The sequence below is a fragment of the Aptenodytes patagonicus genome, chromosome 5 (assembly GCF_965638725.1).
Source record: "Aptenodytes patagonicus chromosome 5, bAptPat1.pri.cur, whole genome shotgun sequence".
Lineage (NCBI taxonomy): Eukaryota > Metazoa > Chordata > Aves > Sphenisciformes > Spheniscidae > Aptenodytes > Aptenodytes patagonicus.
Window position 1 is genome coordinate 56,085,299 of NC_134953.1, and position 17,215 is coordinate 56,102,513.

At 42.1% G+C, this 17,215-nt stretch overlaps 1 protein-coding gene across 4 annotated transcripts in view; it reads right to left on the minus strand.

The window, feature by feature from the left end:
- Positions 1 to 17,215, minus strand: part of LOC143161198 (serine/threonine-protein kinase TNNI3K) — a 101,244-nt gene that overhangs the window by 19,182 nt on the left and 64,847 nt on the right. For all 4 annotated transcript variants that reach the window (XM_076339919.1, XM_076339915.1, XM_076339917.1 and 1 more), the window contains 2 exons: positions 15,499 to 15,608; positions 786 to 845 (listed from right to left, as the gene is read on the minus strand). In XM_076339919.1, the coding sequence (XP_076196034.1) occupies positions 786 to 845; positions 15,499 to 15,608 (170 nt within the window). The remainder of the gene's footprint in view (positions 1 to 785; positions 846 to 15,498; positions 15,609 to 17,215) is intronic.

The following is a 17,215-nucleotide window of genomic DNA, read 5'->3' on the forward strand; positions in this document are numbered from 1 at the left end:
CATGAGATGACACAGTTTCTTGTGATATAGTGCTTCACTTTTATTTTTACACTTAAAAGCTTCCACCTACGCATAGAGCAACCAGCTGCAGTCAGAGCATGAAGAAATGTAATAGATTATGGGTCTGTCCTTATCTCAAGAACAGCGATCCCTTTTAAAAAGGAGGTTGATTTTTTCTTTTTTTTTTTTTTAAACTCTTACATGCATACACACACAAACACACAGAGAAAATATAATTTCAGGAGTTGCAGCCCTGAATCGTTTACTTTCTGTTTGGCCACTTATCTTACACCAGGCTGAAGGCTGATACATCCACCTGTGTTATAGCCACAGTCCAAAGCAGGAATTGCCTTTGCATTTATCCTTCTTACGTTTTCTCTTTTTACCTTTCTCCCAAGGGTCTTGGCCACTTTGTCTTTTCTTCTTTTTAAACCAAGCAGTCTTGAATGGGGTGAATGGGAGTAAAAAATTCTGCCCAGGACTGCTGCGAAGTGCATCCCCACAGCAGTGGTCACGCTCTCTCTTCAGCGTACCTCTCTGAGTAAGCTCCTGACACTCACAGCAGTATCTGGTCCCTGCCTCCTCCTCCTGGCACCCGTATAACCACTATTGACAATGTGCCTTAAAAATACAGTGTGTTGGCTAGCAACAGGACAAAGCAGCTCAAGCAGCCTGCAGGCTCCAAAGCCACCACTTTCCTCAGCTGCTGCTGCTGCTCTCCCCACTTGTACTCCTGACCACGCAGCACACGCACAGACGCTCCGCAGTGGAAATAAGATCCTCACCTCAATATTGCACAGACATTCTTCTAATTTTGTGACTACTTCTGAGAACTCTGGTCTCCCCTGTGAACACAACAGAAAAAGCAGAGCTGTGTTAAAAATACAAGGGCGGCATATCTTCTGCGATTAAACTGACTCATAGATATATGATGAATCACAGCTCCCCTCCATTTCCCTTTCTCTGAATTTCGTGGCATTGCTTTCAGTCTGCTTGGGAATCTGATGGGAACTGCAAGTTCAGTACTAAGCTACGAAACTAAGAGGTGTGTGTATAACAACTTTGACTGCATTATTCTTCTCTTTTTCCATAACAATTAGATTTGAGCTAATAATGACTAGATCGTAAGATTACAAAAATACTAACAATAAATTCTTGGCTCTGCTTATATGTTAGGTATGCTTCCTCTTTGCCCATAAACAAGACTTTGAACACAGCAACAGCTGTGAAGAGCAGCGGACAAGCTCCTGACCAATACTGCTCCTACAGCCACCCTCTTCTTTCCCTTGCTGGCGTACTTGCATCACTCCACGTGCACTGTCTCCGCGGCTGCTCCCCGCTGCCTGCCTGCCCCATTCCCAGACACGTGTCTCCATCTCTGTGTGCTTTATGTGGCACAAGAGTTTGTGGAGGCCATGCTAGGGACAGGATCAGGCAACAGAGGGGAATGACAAATATACCTTCTTCTTGTTAATGCTGATCAATACCCTGTTCCAGTTTACAGCACAGTCTTCCCAGGGAAGTTCAGGCTTAACTAAAGCATGGCATACAATGGTGTTTGACAGAGGAGGACTGGGAATACCTCAATTAAGTAACTGTTAAACAAGCTCCTCATTCCCATCACCACATCTTCCTCAACAAAATTGCCTGCAAGAGGTAGGCATAATTTAAGAGCTTTAGGACAAAGTCCTGCAGCCCTCACATCCGTGAGCGATAGCAGAGGGATAATACAGACAAATAAGACTTCAGTGAGAAGTGACTTTGTGAGAAAGTGTAGTAACAAAATGGGTGTTAAATGCTTTTCTTTCTCGAAAGGGTAAGAAAGAAAATGACCAGTCCATTTTAAGTTCCATAGACTCGTCCTTGTCTGCAGTTACATAGGAAAGGGAGGGAGAAAAGTGTGTTTATTGGTGTCCACAGCAGTGTCCTGGTATGTGCTCCTTGCGGTAGTGGCTTAAGGCAGTGAGACAGTCCACATCCTTCTCCTGCCTCTGGCCACCAGCCCTTCCCCGGAGCAGCAGGATTGCTCCCCCTGCATGTCCCTCCAGGCCAGCTGCAGCGCACTGGCTGATGAAGAGGAGCTGTGGTGGTCTGGTCTGCGGAGAGCTGGGGTGCGGACCTTGGCCGATTTCTCCTGACTTCTCCTACCAGCCTTTCTACGAGGGTGACAAGCTGTGGCAGAGAGACAGGATTTCTCCACTGACATTTGACAGTCCCATGGGTGCTTCCTTCCTCAGCCAGTCTTTAAAGCCTTCTGCTCTTCTGGCTACTTCAATCGGTCTGCCACACGAGGTCAGTCACCGCACTGAGATACTCCACTTGAAAAAACACTTTGGAAAAACACTGTTCCCACAAGAATCTCAGGCTCCAGTAAGCACTGCTATGAGTAACTTATGCCTAGGAAAGTGTTGGGGAAAACTACCCTGGCAAAAACTACCCTCTGAACACGGAGTCCTTCACAGGGACAAGGAGTCCTCAGAGTTGGCTCTTCTTCAGCTGGGTGAAGGCTGGTGGGAAGAAGGGAGGTGCCATGCGATGATGGGACAGAAACTTGATTGGGAGGTGATTTCAGTGGTTCCTTTTATAAAGGATTCTGTTATAAAGCAGTATATAACTACATTAGAGTATCCCTGAGCTCTAGACTACACAGTGTTCAAGAAATACTGCATTTTTTGCATGTGATAAGCTCTATCACCTTCAATGGAACTCGATCGGAGCCCATCGAAGCCCGTCGGATTAGACCATCGGAGACCGTGGAAGAACTGACTGTAACGTTAGAGTTGTACTTAATAAAACTAAAACAATGTTTATTTTCTTTACAGAATTAAGCCCCAGGTACTATGGCAAATACTTTGACTCTAATTAAAGCTTACAAATTAAAATAGCTAATGAAAAATGCTGCTTAAGAGACACTGTCTAATTTTCTAGTCATCAGTTTGCCTTTGGAAAAAACTACTGTCAGAAGTTTCTGGAAAACAGCTGTTCAAGTACCTGATAAATAGTAACAGTGACATGACACATGGGAACTAGCTTTCAGTTGGGATGAACCTTGAATGAAATTAAAGACAAATAAAAGGATAAGTTTTCAAATTTGGAGGAATTTCATAGACATCCAGCAAAATCCGTACAGATATACTCCATTTTCTGCCTCTTTTTTTTTTTTTTTTTAAACTGAACAAACCTCTTGGAGAATTCTGACCTGTGAACACTTGTTGAGCCCCAAAATTCACCATTTTTCCCTAGCAAATAACCTCTTTTTTAAGTAAATGTATTTGTTTATGCATCTACAGTGAAATGCTGTAAAATGAATATCGATATGGTAATGCTTTTTATCTTTTAGATGTTTTGCTCATTCTGCTTCTTTTGGTGTTTCACTAATAGCATTCAGTCCCTCCTCTTGAGTGGTATGCTCAGGAGACATCACTGAGTCAAGGATTATTATACATACTAGATAACTAAGTGAGACACTTTTAAAGAATTGCTTGTTGATCTCTGCAGTGAATTTACAGCAGTACTGTAGATTTGTATTAACAGTTTTAGGATAGGCTGTTGACTGCACAGCAAACCTTGCAAATGCTGACAAGAGGGTGATAACACTGCTTTACCTTTCTCTGGCCAGTGGCCCTCCTGAAACTATTCCGAGGCCCTCAGAAGCAACTCAAAACCTTTGTTACTGAGAATGATAGCAAAACACCTTTAATAAAGCTCATTTTAATAAGTTTTTGCCCATATCTTGTGCAAGGTTCAAGCCATCCACTGGCTGATTTGGCTATCAATTGCCTTATAATTCTATCGTGCACCTCTAAAACATTAGCAAGATTAAGTGATGTTGGAGTGATACTGATGAGTAACAAAGTGCATTAGGATTCTGAAAAGATGGTTTCTTTTTACTGGGGCTAAATGAGCTGTGGAAATGCTAACAAGATACGGTGACTATATCCATTACATAGTGCTTGCTTAAGTCAACAATTTAATATGACATCTTATTAATAAATTTAAACAGAATGTGAGTTACATGCTGCTGATTATTAGAAGCTACTTTATAGTTACATGGAAACCAAAACTCCTCCCCCCCCCTCCCGGCCCTAACATTAGCTCATAAAGTGCAAAGACAAGAGCATATTCAAGAATCCAGGAGACACTAATAACAATAAATAAACTAGCGATGAAATAAACTAGCTACACCCTGCACTGCAAATACATTTCATCCACAGTTCTCACACTGATATATTATGTACACAACCAGTAAGGAATACAGTAAGGGGGCAAAGCTCACTGCAGTCAATCGGTTGCCCAAAGTCACACAAACCTCCCTCTTCCCCTGTCTTGGTAGAGAACTTAAGAATGTGCTTTAGTTCACTAAACCAGGTAAGAAAGCTCTCAAGTATCCAGGACAAGGACAGGTTTAGGCACGTGATAAAACCCATCTTTCTAAGCTAGGCTAACTAGAAAAGGGACTCCAGGGCACAAATCCAGGACTCTGTTTCCAGTAGGAAATTCAAAGTCAGAGTATCTGGTTCAGTAATATGAAGCTGTAATATGAAACAAGGCCTCCTGTAACACCAGAGAATTACACAGGTTCCAAAATCCGCTCCCATTCATCAGAAATGGAACTTCCGTGTTGTTCAATGGAGACCTCAAATGCCAGAATAGCACCAGAAAACCAACCAACCAAAGTTTCCAAACCCAAAACCTACCCCTGCAATGTGTTTCCTAAAGCAGCTAACCCGCTTTGTGGAACATTTTCTAAGCAAGCTGAATTTCCAGTCTCTGGAGTATATTTCTTGACTTTTCAGACAGTTTAGAGCCATGTGCAAAAATACCCATGCAATTGCTGCAGCGGCATATGCAAAGATAGCACTGTAGAGCACAAAGGGTCCCTTGCCTGGCTGACACACAGAAGCATATAAAGGACCTACCCATCTCCATAGTCCTCTCTGTGGGAAATGCTTCATAGAGATGACATTCATCTGGCTGCTTTCTATTTTCCGTCACCAAGGAACACTGTCAAAGCCCAGAAGTTATGAACAAACCCATCATTCTTATGCTCTACAAATGCCAGAACAGTAACACTGTCAGTAAGAGAGCCCTGACTCATCTGAGCCAGCACAGGTGCCCACACACTCCAGTATCTGCATCACAGATCTGTGCATAATCCATCCAGTCAGGAGATACAGCTGGGACGTGTCATCAGAAAAGTGCTGGTTATCAACCCTACTTTGGAAGATTTGGCCCTCAATATAAGGACAGAGATATAAAGACTAGTTAGGGGAAGGTCACTGTTGTCCCTCTACCATGGATGGTCTCAGCACCGTTAAATCCTGCTGTGGCCCTAAAGGCTACCAGTTTGAGGATGACGGTGTTTTCGCATCTTGCTTTAGTTAGTTCATGTTCCCTTTAGTGCAGAAATAGCAACAGACTGCAAAAGCCAACATAAAACAATCTTTCTTTAACCACCATTTTATCATCTCAGAAGGGAACACTTGTGTATTTTATTTTCTTTAATGCTGTTGCTGAGTTAATTGGGATAATCAGACGGACTTAATTAAAAGCCAGTCACAATTGCAGCATGTGAGAAAGGTGCCGTAGCAACAGCCTTACTGCAATAACTCCTTGTTAAATCAGACTCCTATCTTGCAGACATTGCTGGACTCCAAAAGACAGTAATTACAGCAGATGCAACACATGGTTTTGAAATTCACAGTACAGTCACTTTCTATCCCTAAGAAGAGTTTATTAATTGTAACACTTATCTGAGGTTTGTCTTTATCAGCGTTAATCCGAGTCCCACATGAAAATTCCCAGGCTATCAGCTGGGGAAAAAATATTCATCGTGTTTACTATTTTAAGCCTCTGAAAATTAAATTCCACATCATATAGGGGGGAAATTGAAATAATAGGAAGACCCATAAAGAGTTTAGACAGCTGGAATAGGAGAGGCCCATTTTAGGATTAGCAGTGATGTAGCTGATGAGAATGAGCCACTCTGGGCGAGCTGCGCGTGTGAAATGCATACATCATTGGCTTGTACCCTGCCTGGCTCTAAGTGTTGTTGCTTTCTCACTTCCCTAAGCAATGAAAAATGCATCCCAAAACAACAGCAATGATAATAATAAGCAATGTAGTCATTTTGAAATATAATAGAACAGATGGCTTTCAGTTTTTCAAACAAATATGTCATGTCATGGTGTAGCAAAAAAAATAATCTAATAGTTAGATGCACAGGAGAACTACATGATGCTTCTGATAAATGATCGAGTGCCTGAATGAAGCGGGAGGCTGGAGGAGGGCTGGGTCCCTACAATTCAATCCGGGCAAGACAGAGATTATGGCAGTGAGCTGGGCGATGCAGCTGGACAGACTGACAGAACCGGCCACTGACGGAGAGATTGCAGCTCAGCACGAAGAGAGGGACCCACTGGGGAACAGCATTAACTTCTGCACTGCTCCCTCAGGGACTGTGGCAAACAGCATTTTCGCCACCTGAGGCTGGCAAAGAAGCGTGTGTGTGAACTTTGTCACCGCTACCCCTTCTCACCTTCTCACATTGCAGTATCCTCTCCATGGGACTGCCCTTATGATTGCTTGGAGTCTTGCCATGTATTCCTGAAGTCTCATCGTGGGAGCAGGCTACACCATTATCAATCACAGCTATTGGTAGGTTTCGGGGGGAAATGCAAGGACTTGGTGTAACCTCTGGAGCTGTTAATGCTTTGACACGTGGTTGTCCGAGAGACCCTCGTGTCACACAGCTCGTGTGCTGATGTTCCCCATTCTCCAGGCCACAGCTGGAATGGCCCTGCTATAGAGAAGGGTCCTGTAAGTAACCCCTCACCTGTCCCAGCAGACACTGAACCAGAGCGCACCAGACTGTGACTTCTGCAAAGCACAGATGTCCCCAGGCCTTTGGGAAAGATTTACAGCTGACTGTATTTGTTCTGTTTTAGTACCCAAAATACATTTGCCATTGGATATTTAGAGAACTGTCAACATAGTATGAGTTCTCCTTGAATAAAGCAATATTAATTAAAGGAACAGACACCTTCCTGGGATTTCAGAAATTAAAAAGCAATTTCCCCCCCCCCCAATAATCCAAAAGAACCACTTTCTTTGCATTGGAACAAGTGAAAAACATGGTTTGCCAGATCCAAAGATCAAAAATATGATCTTTTTAGGATTAAAGCTGCAATAGGAAACGGAGATCAAGAGCCAGAATATTTCTACAACTTGTAAATCATGTTCCTGCTTCTCTTTTACAGCTGCTCCTGTAAAAACAAAGACCTTAAGCATCCCTTATGGGACGCTTACAACAAGTCAGAGGTGTTCCAAGGATGTTCTGTGCCCCAGACAAAGGAGCAATTCCAGGAAATGGGAAGACCCCACGGGATGAAGAAAAAGGGCTGAATTCCTGGCAGAGGCGGTTTCCCTGCTTGGAGCTCAGTGTGGCTGCCCGGTCAGTGCACTGGCCATCTGAGCCACTGGTGAATATTCAGCGCTGGTTTTGAATGTGACACCCGAGGCAGCGTGCACAGCTGTCACTGTCACATCTTTTAGCTTCTTGAGGTGGCTGTAGTGTTTTCTCTCCTCAAATCCCATATAACACTTCACACTTGACACCTACATTGCCCTCTCCTGCTGAAGTGCAGGTACGCTTGTTCCTGTGTGCTGACCCTCATTTCTGTACAGCTGCCAAAAGCCATCCTTGAACATACTCTCTTTCATCTTACAGCTTAAAATTTTGCCTGCAGCCATACCACTGCCTGCAGTCAAATCACCTAAGGCTGAGATCTCATGTGAGCTCTCAGGCTCAGAAAGGTTAGGCATAGTCCGTGCTTGGACAAAGGCTGCTGGGAAGTGAAACCAAACATGACAGCCCATCTTGGAGCTTAATGGTTGTTTTCTTAGCTTCTTTTAAGTCTTCTTATTGCCTGGGTTAACCATGACTTTGCATTTGTTTTTGCTGCTCATGCAGCCTTTGACCCCTGAAGCTTGTTCCCTCTCTCCCTACAGACTGCAGGACCTGTCCTGAGTTTTCAAAAGGCACGGTATTTTATCTTTTATCTTCTACACTGCCATCATGTTGTTTCCAGGGAGCTCCATCTTCTGTGGATGTGGCTTCCCTGTCTTTGGCTAGACCAGTTCTACTAAGCCATGCATCAGTAATCAAAACTATCATCTTTACAAGATAATGAAGACATTTTCTGGTGGAGCGATTCTTCAAAACAGCAGGGAAATTCTGGTCCGCTGTTATGGTATCTGCAATGCTAACAGCCCTGCCGGGAGGCAGAGATGCATAAGTGATAAACTCAGCTCAGCAGAAGTGTGAAGCTTGGTAAAGTCTACATGGCCTGAATTACATGTGAATAAAGTTGTTCTCACATGCAGTTACTCAGAATGCATCATCATCTGGAGAAAGTCTGAGGGGTCATCATCGGGTGATTAACTGTAGGGACTAAGGGGATCTCTGCACTGCTGGAGAATATACCTGCAGAGCTGCCGCTACTCTGCATCTAACAGGCTGCTCTGCCAAATCTTATCCGGTGTTGCGAGATGATATGTGCGCATTGTACTACCTGTGAGATGATATGGCAGAAGGCTTTAATTGATCTTATTATCCTCTCTCAATTTCCAACCACTGTAGAGTACAAGAAAACTACCATGGTATTTTCAAATTTATATTTTCCTAACAATATGCTTATGCAATATGCAATTTTGTCTTTTAAACTTGTTATTTGTTAGAGGAGTTGTTGGTCTCTCTTGTCTAGTCTTGGCCTTCTTTACCTGGAAACTTGAACAAGGTAGAGCAAATGAACACGCATCAGAAAACTCCAGATGCAGGAGCCAAGAAATTGTCTCACTATGGGATCTTGTAGCCACTGCTTACCTCAGGAAAATGAGTTAATAGGCATGTCTATTGTTGGGTCTGACAAAGAAATGTGCCACTTTCTGAAGGAAAATAGGCCTCCTGTGATGCTAAAGGCAAATAGAATGTCCATATGCCTACAGACATCACTTGGGAGCATTCAGAGAGACACTGATCACAAGAGGAGTGGCTCATTCTCATGTCTCGAGCACAGGTTGATAGACTTGTGCTCTCAAGAGCTTTATAGAAACGTGCCTGTGAATGATGAAGCAGAGGCCCTGAAGGAGGATTTCTATGGAGCTGTTACTAACCCAAGCAGTCTGGGCCAGTGGGAAGACTTACAGACTGCAGCACTACATGACCTTTCAGAGATTGATGAAGGTGGATTTTCTTTTAGAAGAGAACAGAGAGGACTGTAAGGTGAGAATCAGAATGAGATTCAAAATCCAGAAGGAAAAATAGATAGTTTGATTTTCCATCATCATGCATTTGATGAGGACATATCTGAGTAAATCAGTGGCCATAAGCAAAATTCAGGAACATGTTATACAGCCTGTACGCTGGTATACGTGGCTATAAAAAAACCAAAGTAGTAATGACCAGGTCCATGTAGGAGATGATTGTCATGGTTTCCTAACCTTGCAGTCAGGTTAAAAGTAAAACCTATAGGGGATAATATTGGACTAATTTGAGGTAGGGACAGGAAAGCAGTATATTTGGTTTGACTGACAGGTCGAAGAACAGTACAAAACTCAAGATTTTCCTACTCTATCCTTCAGAAAGCTGAGGGATATTTTTAATCAGCAACAAAGTTAGCTTTAAAAAACTCCTCACACTCACTCAAATTACTCACACAGTACTCCGAAGTAACAGTATGCCATTGAGGACAGTGGCATTTGAATAACTTTAACACTAGAAGTGTTACCTTCAGAATAATACAATACTATCACAACATTCTGCAATACTCTTTGTGGAAGGGATCATGAAGGGGATCCTCTACCTTCTTAAGAACGAAAGCAAGAAAGGTGCCTTGGTTTTGTAACTGGGATGAAGGAGTAGATCGGAAACTTCTGCCAGAGAGATGCAATTTTTTTTTTAAGTGTTTTTAAAAGGAACCCAGATAATACACTGAACCACATTACTTTGAATTTGAAGGCAGTTTAGAAATCAAGGTTTTATGTTAGTGAAAACAATTTCTGCTAGAGAAAAGAATCTGGTTTGCATCACCATCTTGGAGGCAAGACCTTCTTCCATTCCACATCCCTCTTCCTGTGGTCCTCCTTAGTTCTCTCCTGCTCCCCAGACAGGGTCTGCCTTCTCTAAGCAAATCCCCCCTGAAAGTTCCCTTCTCAAGAAAATCATACCAATGTGAAACCATTCTTAAAAGTTTGTATCTTTCTACCACATAAAAAGAAGACAGCTAGACAGACTGTTCTTTCAGCCTTTTCACTGCATTGCACATTTTTTCTGAGTGCCATATAAAGCTGACTGTCATCTGTTATCCTTCAGCATTCCCAAATTATCCATTCTGGGTTCCCAGAGCAGCACAACAGCATCCAGCCCACGACCGTGACTTCCTTGGCACCACCACCACCACCACCACCAGCTCTTTCCTCTCGGCATTCCAGTCCGCGCGCAGGCCAGAGGAGGGGGACAGGGCATCCCCCCCTCCTGGAGCTACGTCAGCAGAGGGAGAGGGGAAATGCACCCAGTGCTACATCCTGCCTGAATCACCAGTGGCCACTGATCTGCCATGACAGCTGCACTTCCAAAAGCACTTACGTGGCAGTATCTTGTCGAAAACATCCTTAACATTTACAGTGACATTTTTAAAAAAGAATGTCAATGCCTTGCTCCATCCAGCTGCAGACTAGAGGTCTTTTACAAATCTGGTGCTTATGAGTCCGAGTCCTTTCAATCAGATTATGCTCCCAAATCTTTTTTTTTGTGGTGAGACACAGCCCTTCCTGAAAATGTTGCCCTTGACGTCATTCCCTTTCTTTCCAAAGACCATACCAGGTTGGTCCAATCCATCACCCCAAGACTGCGGGCTGGTGCAAGTAGGAAAAAGTTACAGAGAAAAAAACCACAACCCAACCCCCCCAAAACCCCCAAATACAGATGCCAAAGGAGCTATATGGAAGACAGAACAGTACCTGCTCTGACGTAGTTTATCTGTCCTCCATTCAGTCCATCTCACGGATCAAATTTTATTATTTGCTTTAAATAACTACATAAAGCAAAGATTTAGCCAAAGCTTTCTCATGAGCTTGAATCTTCATAGGTTTCCCTGTGCCTTACCTTTGTCCAGGACCGTTGGAGAACACCTAATATTCTCACAGTCCTAGTGAGAGCCATTATGAGCCAGCAGAATCATGATGCATCCTTATGCAGTCCTCTACACATTGGGCAGCGATGGGATTAAAATGCTGCATTCCTGTACCCACCTCACTCCCAAGCCTGGCTCCTGGTGATGTTGATGTCTCTGTATTGCAGGAAAGGCTTTAAAAGTCAATCCGTTAATTTTATTGGGCATTATAAAATGTGGCCGAAACATGAGAGTGTTGTCTCCATAGTGCTCTAAGGTGATAGCGTCTTATCCTTCCTGGGTTAAGATGTTGGCTAAATGGTTGATGCTATGCTGCAACTAGAAAGGCTTTTTTGTACTACCTAGATAAGCATCTCAAAGAGCTATTTAATCGGTATAATAATACTCCTCCTCCTCCTCCTTGTGCTAAATTCCATGTTATTGTTTAGCAGACATTGGGAATGACACATTTAGCAGGATATGTGAAATTCTTGCAAAGGAGATACTTCAAAAGTGTTTAACAATTGAAGCATGGCAGTCTCCATCAAAACCAGAAGACAGCTTAAAACTTCACCGGCAAAAGCATTTCATTGCAAGCCACCACCAGTATCTCTGGTGCAACGAAATCAAAGGAATGTGGTGTGCAAAAGATGTTACCAGTTTGCAGATCACAATGCGGCGATCAATGTGGACTGCCAGAAGAAGGCAAAAATGTTTCTTTGCTACTAGGAAGCAGTCTTACCTGCAAACACAGGAACCATGATAAGTTCCAGAATTATTCTACAGGAGAAAAACCCATAAAGGCGGAGAAAGACAAGAACAAAAATCAGTAGCAGAATAACAGAAGAGTACTTAATAACAAAGAGCTACCCTTACCAGCTGGAGTCAAGAGAAGATGAATGCCAAAAAATGGTACCTAAGCTAGCAAAGGGGATGGGTGTTACAACTGGCTCCTATGAGACAGAATCACAGGAAAAGGAACGCAAAACGTTGGCATCAAACCCAAAATGATCACTTGTGAAACTAGAAGACACAGGAGTTCAGAAACAATAAATAGGAAAGGTAAATGGTCTCCATTCAGGTTCTTCCTGGAAATCAAAACTGGGTGAGCAAAGATGAAGCCAAATGGAAAAGTAAAATGAAAATAAGGGGACATGACTTGTTGACTATAAAATTTAATTTACATCCAGGATTAGAATCCAACCAGGTGGACTGTCATGTAGTGAACAGCTGGAATAGAAAATCAGCCACCAGTGCAAGGAATTGCTGAATGAAATCCTGAAAAAACTGACAGTGGCTTTGAAAATACAACTGTTGAAAGCAGAAAGAAAAAAAAAATCTGGTATCTTGTGCAATCACCAATAAGCGCACTAAGGCTCATGAAGAAAAAGAGATTTACTCCAAAAGCTTTGCTCTGCATGTTGTGACAAGCAGCCATCACCTGGGAGCAAAACCACAGGAAGTGCAGTTATTATAACAAATAGTGCTAGATGCTAGAAAATTGTCAGAAGTCTGCAGTGTCTCCATAGTGGATGTTTATCATCCTTCCCACAATATCTCTGACATAAGAAGGATGAAGGGCCCGAAGGCAGAAGTCCTAAAGAACAAAAGCACCTTGCCTTTGTCCTCATCCCCTAGGACTGTAAGAAGTCTCTCTCCTATTTTCAATCCTGAATTGCAGAATTTATTTCCCACAGAGGGAAATGAAGGTGATGTGATGGAGGCCACAGGATTACATGTGCAGAGACATTTAAAAAAGGGAGGAAATGCCAAAATGTAACTATAGTAGAAATGTCAAGGGTTTGGGAAGCACATGAAAACATACACAAGGAGGCCTGCCTGTTCTAAAACCTGTAATTCAGCTGCTGTGGCCCAGGTTTCTGCAAAGAATCGTACAATTTCAACACAAATGAACACTGTTCCCTGTTAGAGTTGCCAAGTTTATACTTGAGTATTCTGGTTAACTGGCAGTTAACTGGAAGTAAAAAGAAGAAATCGATATTGTAGACAACCTGAACAGGACTGATAACACTGGAGAAGACGGAACAATGGAGGAGGATGGAACAAAGAAAAGAGGAAATACAGTGCCACTTAATGAAAATGAAGTGAAGTTGAAAACATTATTTTTCAGACATGCAAATAATCTCAGATGCCAAAACAGAAAATATGCTACAAGTTTTGGATAATGTGAAGAGCAAAACATACCAACACTATAAAAAAAGTGCCAAGTTACACCTAGCACAGCCAGTATCCTCAGTCCTACAGAAAATGGAAATATATTACTGAGCAGTGATGCCAGTCTCTAAATTAATAGTGCTGTGCATACAGAAGACATGCAGGACTTGCAAGACTTTAAAAACAATCAACCTTATCAAGGCAACAATGAACTCGAAGAGGCTGAAATGCCACTGGAAGAACATGAAGAGGCTTTGTTACCAGAATTCGGAGACGGTAGTTTTGAGGCAGAAAATGAGGTGCCTTTAATTCCTTGCAGAATAAATGAAGCTGAAAACTCCACTGCAAAAGCTATATTGTACCCACCATCTGTGGAATACCTAATGCAGCACCTTTGGAGGCAAAAGAAAGTGAGGAAAAAACCCATCATGATAGTGCTCTTTTTCTTTCTTCAAATCTACAGACAAACTGCCCCAGCTTTCCTGAAAGTTATTAGCATCATTGTGGTGGGAAATTTCAAGTAGTCCAAAAACATAAAATATTTTTTGCTTAAAGCATCAGAAAAAATTAAAGGTAATTCAGCTCAAGTAATTTTACTCAATTAACTGAATAGTGGTTTTGGTAATGGGAAGAATCAGGCAGGAACCACATCTGGTTGTGTCAGAGCCAAACAGAACAACATAGAATATAAGTGAGAGGAAGATAAACCAGGAAAAGTTCACTGACCGGAGCAGTCTGTGGTGTTTATGAATTGGAACGTATAGCGTGAATTTAATTTAATGTAAAAATTTACATTTACAGCTCTCAAAACCATGCCTGCTCTCTGTGATGTACAAGTTGCAGTACGTAAAACATTTCTGTGCTTGGCTTATTACTGTTTGCTTGATGGAAAGTACAACATCTTTTTTTATACCTGCATCTATTAAATTCTATCTTAAATTCACATCGCTCGCTAAGTTTTCTGGTCTTCTTTCCCTTATAAAGCACAGGTACCCGCTAAGTTCCTGGTGGTAGGGACTGACGTTTGGCTCTCGCCAGGCCAGGTGCCCTTCCATTCACAGCCTGGTAGACTGCTTTTAAGATTCCTGGGTGGCAAGCCCATAACCAGTCACTGCGTGCTCTCCAAACAGTTAGTTAGAGCTGCTGCTAGGAAACTAAATTTTAACACAGAAGGAGTTCTGAGCAGATCCAAAATATTCTTAACTCTTTATTTCCTTAACTACCAAACCTGTGGGTCTCAAAATTTATCACTAAAAGATCACCTTATGAGGACTAGTCTCTTGGACCAGGCAACGTGTCCTCATTGGTCTTATCTACTCTGCGTTTGAGCGGAGAAAAATATATTGCTTTAAAGGCAAGAAACACAGTGATAAGTAAGTATATATAAGTGATTTTTCATGGAACACAAATACACAAGATCAGCATGCAGAGTTTATCTTATAGCAGCTTAAGAAAAAAACCACAAAACAGTGAGACGTTTTGGGCATTATGAACTGAGAGCAGCTGCCGTGAAGAAGCAAGAGGCCCCAGATTGATTCCTATTTCTCTCAGAACAGGATTTCTCATAACTTCTGACTGTGTGTCCTATCCCCAACTGTTCACAGAACAGGGACTGCAGCAATGTGCCAGAAATGCCAGGGAGAGGACTTCCGATTGTCTTCAGGTCATTCTGTCTCCTACACACCTCCTGTGCTTGTATCCTATTAGCGTATCAGGGAGTAGCCTCAGGACGTGGTATAAAAGTAGCCAGAATTTTATACACTTCCAGGGTAACTTGGCTCCTCTTTGTGATGGTACGGATTTTAATTTTCACATGGAAAAAATCAAGAATTTGTAGAAAATACCTGCAAAAGTCTGAGAGCAGCAAGTATTTTTCTACTCACTCAATAATAACTCAAGTCATAATCAAAGTTACATAATCACTTAAAGTGTCATTGAATGGCTAAATGTTAATTTACTTTCCTCCTCAATTCACCAACTCTTCTGCATTTCTTGACGTACACCATTATCTGTCTCAGGGCTTTCTGCAATGGCACTTGCCTCGGAAACTGGGGCTTCGGGGAAGCCATGTGAGGTCAGAGAGATGGTTGGCCAAAGCAGAAATACCCGTTTCCCTGCTGCCTTTCCGGCTGTGTGAGGCGGGGGCACTCACCTCGGGGCAGGCGTTCCAGCCCCTCATCAGCAGGGTGGAGATGGGCTTGGGGATGGAGTATCCGATGGGTGGGCGGATGTGGTGGTACGCCATGTCCGCCGCCGCCGCCGCTGCAAGCGAACAGCCCGGCAGAAACCAGTTAGCACCCAGCAATCACACATGTTCCCAGGAAAACACAACCTATTTACTACTGAAATGCACCCCAGCAGGTACAGAAATGCCAAACCATCAAACCTGTAGGTAAAGACTTGCAGCTTAAAAGAGGCTTTCCAATCCATAGCGTTTGTAAAGATAGCTAAGGCAGTCCATAACCGTGAATGGAAACACATTGCTGTTAAGACTGAGCATGGGTGAAGACAACCTAATTTAGCTTAAACCCTAAAAAAAAAAGGCCTTTGGGAGAAAAAATGAGTTAACCTTCAACTCACTTTTTAAGAAAATTATCATCTCCATTATTAAGACAGGGTGACAGGTATACTCCAGTTGCAGGTAAACTGGTAACAGACTCAGATCTCTTAAAATAACCCATAGCTAGTTCTGTTACAGTCTAAGACAAAAATTAATTCTAAGTGTTGCTTTCATAAAAATCTAGTGAGTGCCTTTTTATAAGCGCAAACCACTACTGACTGAGACAAAATTGCCAAAATGTTTTCCTAATTGGGTTTGCATGTCTAGTGAGTCCAAATACATTGTTAATCCTTCTCATTCCTTTTGAGCAAGGTTTTTTCAAGTAAAAAAAAATGTATTTTGAACTCATATCAAAAGCTAAGTAAAATCCTTTCTTTGCCTGACACTTTAAAATGATGTGATCATAGTATATGGGATATGCAGGGAACTGTAAGATTGCAACCATGAGATTGTAACAAGAACGGTCTAATTTTTTTTAACCATACCCCACTCTCATCACAGTATTCATCATAAGAACAGATTAATTTCAGCCATTGTCTGTCCTCATTGCAGCTTTTGCCTGCATAATGATGTTTTAGAATGTTAATATCAGATAAATCCTGTGATATTGTAACTATATGTAGACAGAAGGGGCAAACACAGTTTGCCTAATTTTGATTCCACTCTAACAACATTTTGAAGGCATGACTCTCATACTACCGGATTCATCTTTTGCCTAGCAGAGACCATGAAAAGAGGGCAAATGCAGATCAGATTAAGATAGCAATGAAAAATGCTCCATTTTTTTCTGCCAAAGGTAATGGAAGTGATATATTACCTATTGGCAAAATTTCATCTTACCAAAGTTAATAAGATTTATTCCATCAGTTTAATGGGGTCAGGATTAGAAAAAGAAAGGGAGAAACACACTGTGTGCCTCTGTGTACTTCTATGATACTTTACAAAGTTTGTTTGTGCCACTATTATTTGGGCTCTCCTTTCACTGTCAGTAGGCTTTTTCTTCAGCTAAAGAAACATATTTGTTAAAAAGTACTTTACAATGGCTGAATTAAATGACAAGAATCCATTCTTCTCAAAAATGAGTAAACCAAAAAAGAGTTTGGGTGGTCCCCAAAACTCTGAACTTAGTGATACTTTCCAGCTCTACTGTGTGATATCCTTGAACCTCTGAGCATTTTCTGGTTTGACTGGTTGGTCAGATCCTGCTTTTCTTCTGGGTCAGAGCAACTATAAGCCATGAGAGGAATCAATGACAACCGACCTACAAAAATGTTATTTCAATTTGTTCTTGTTTGTGGATCAGGGGAAC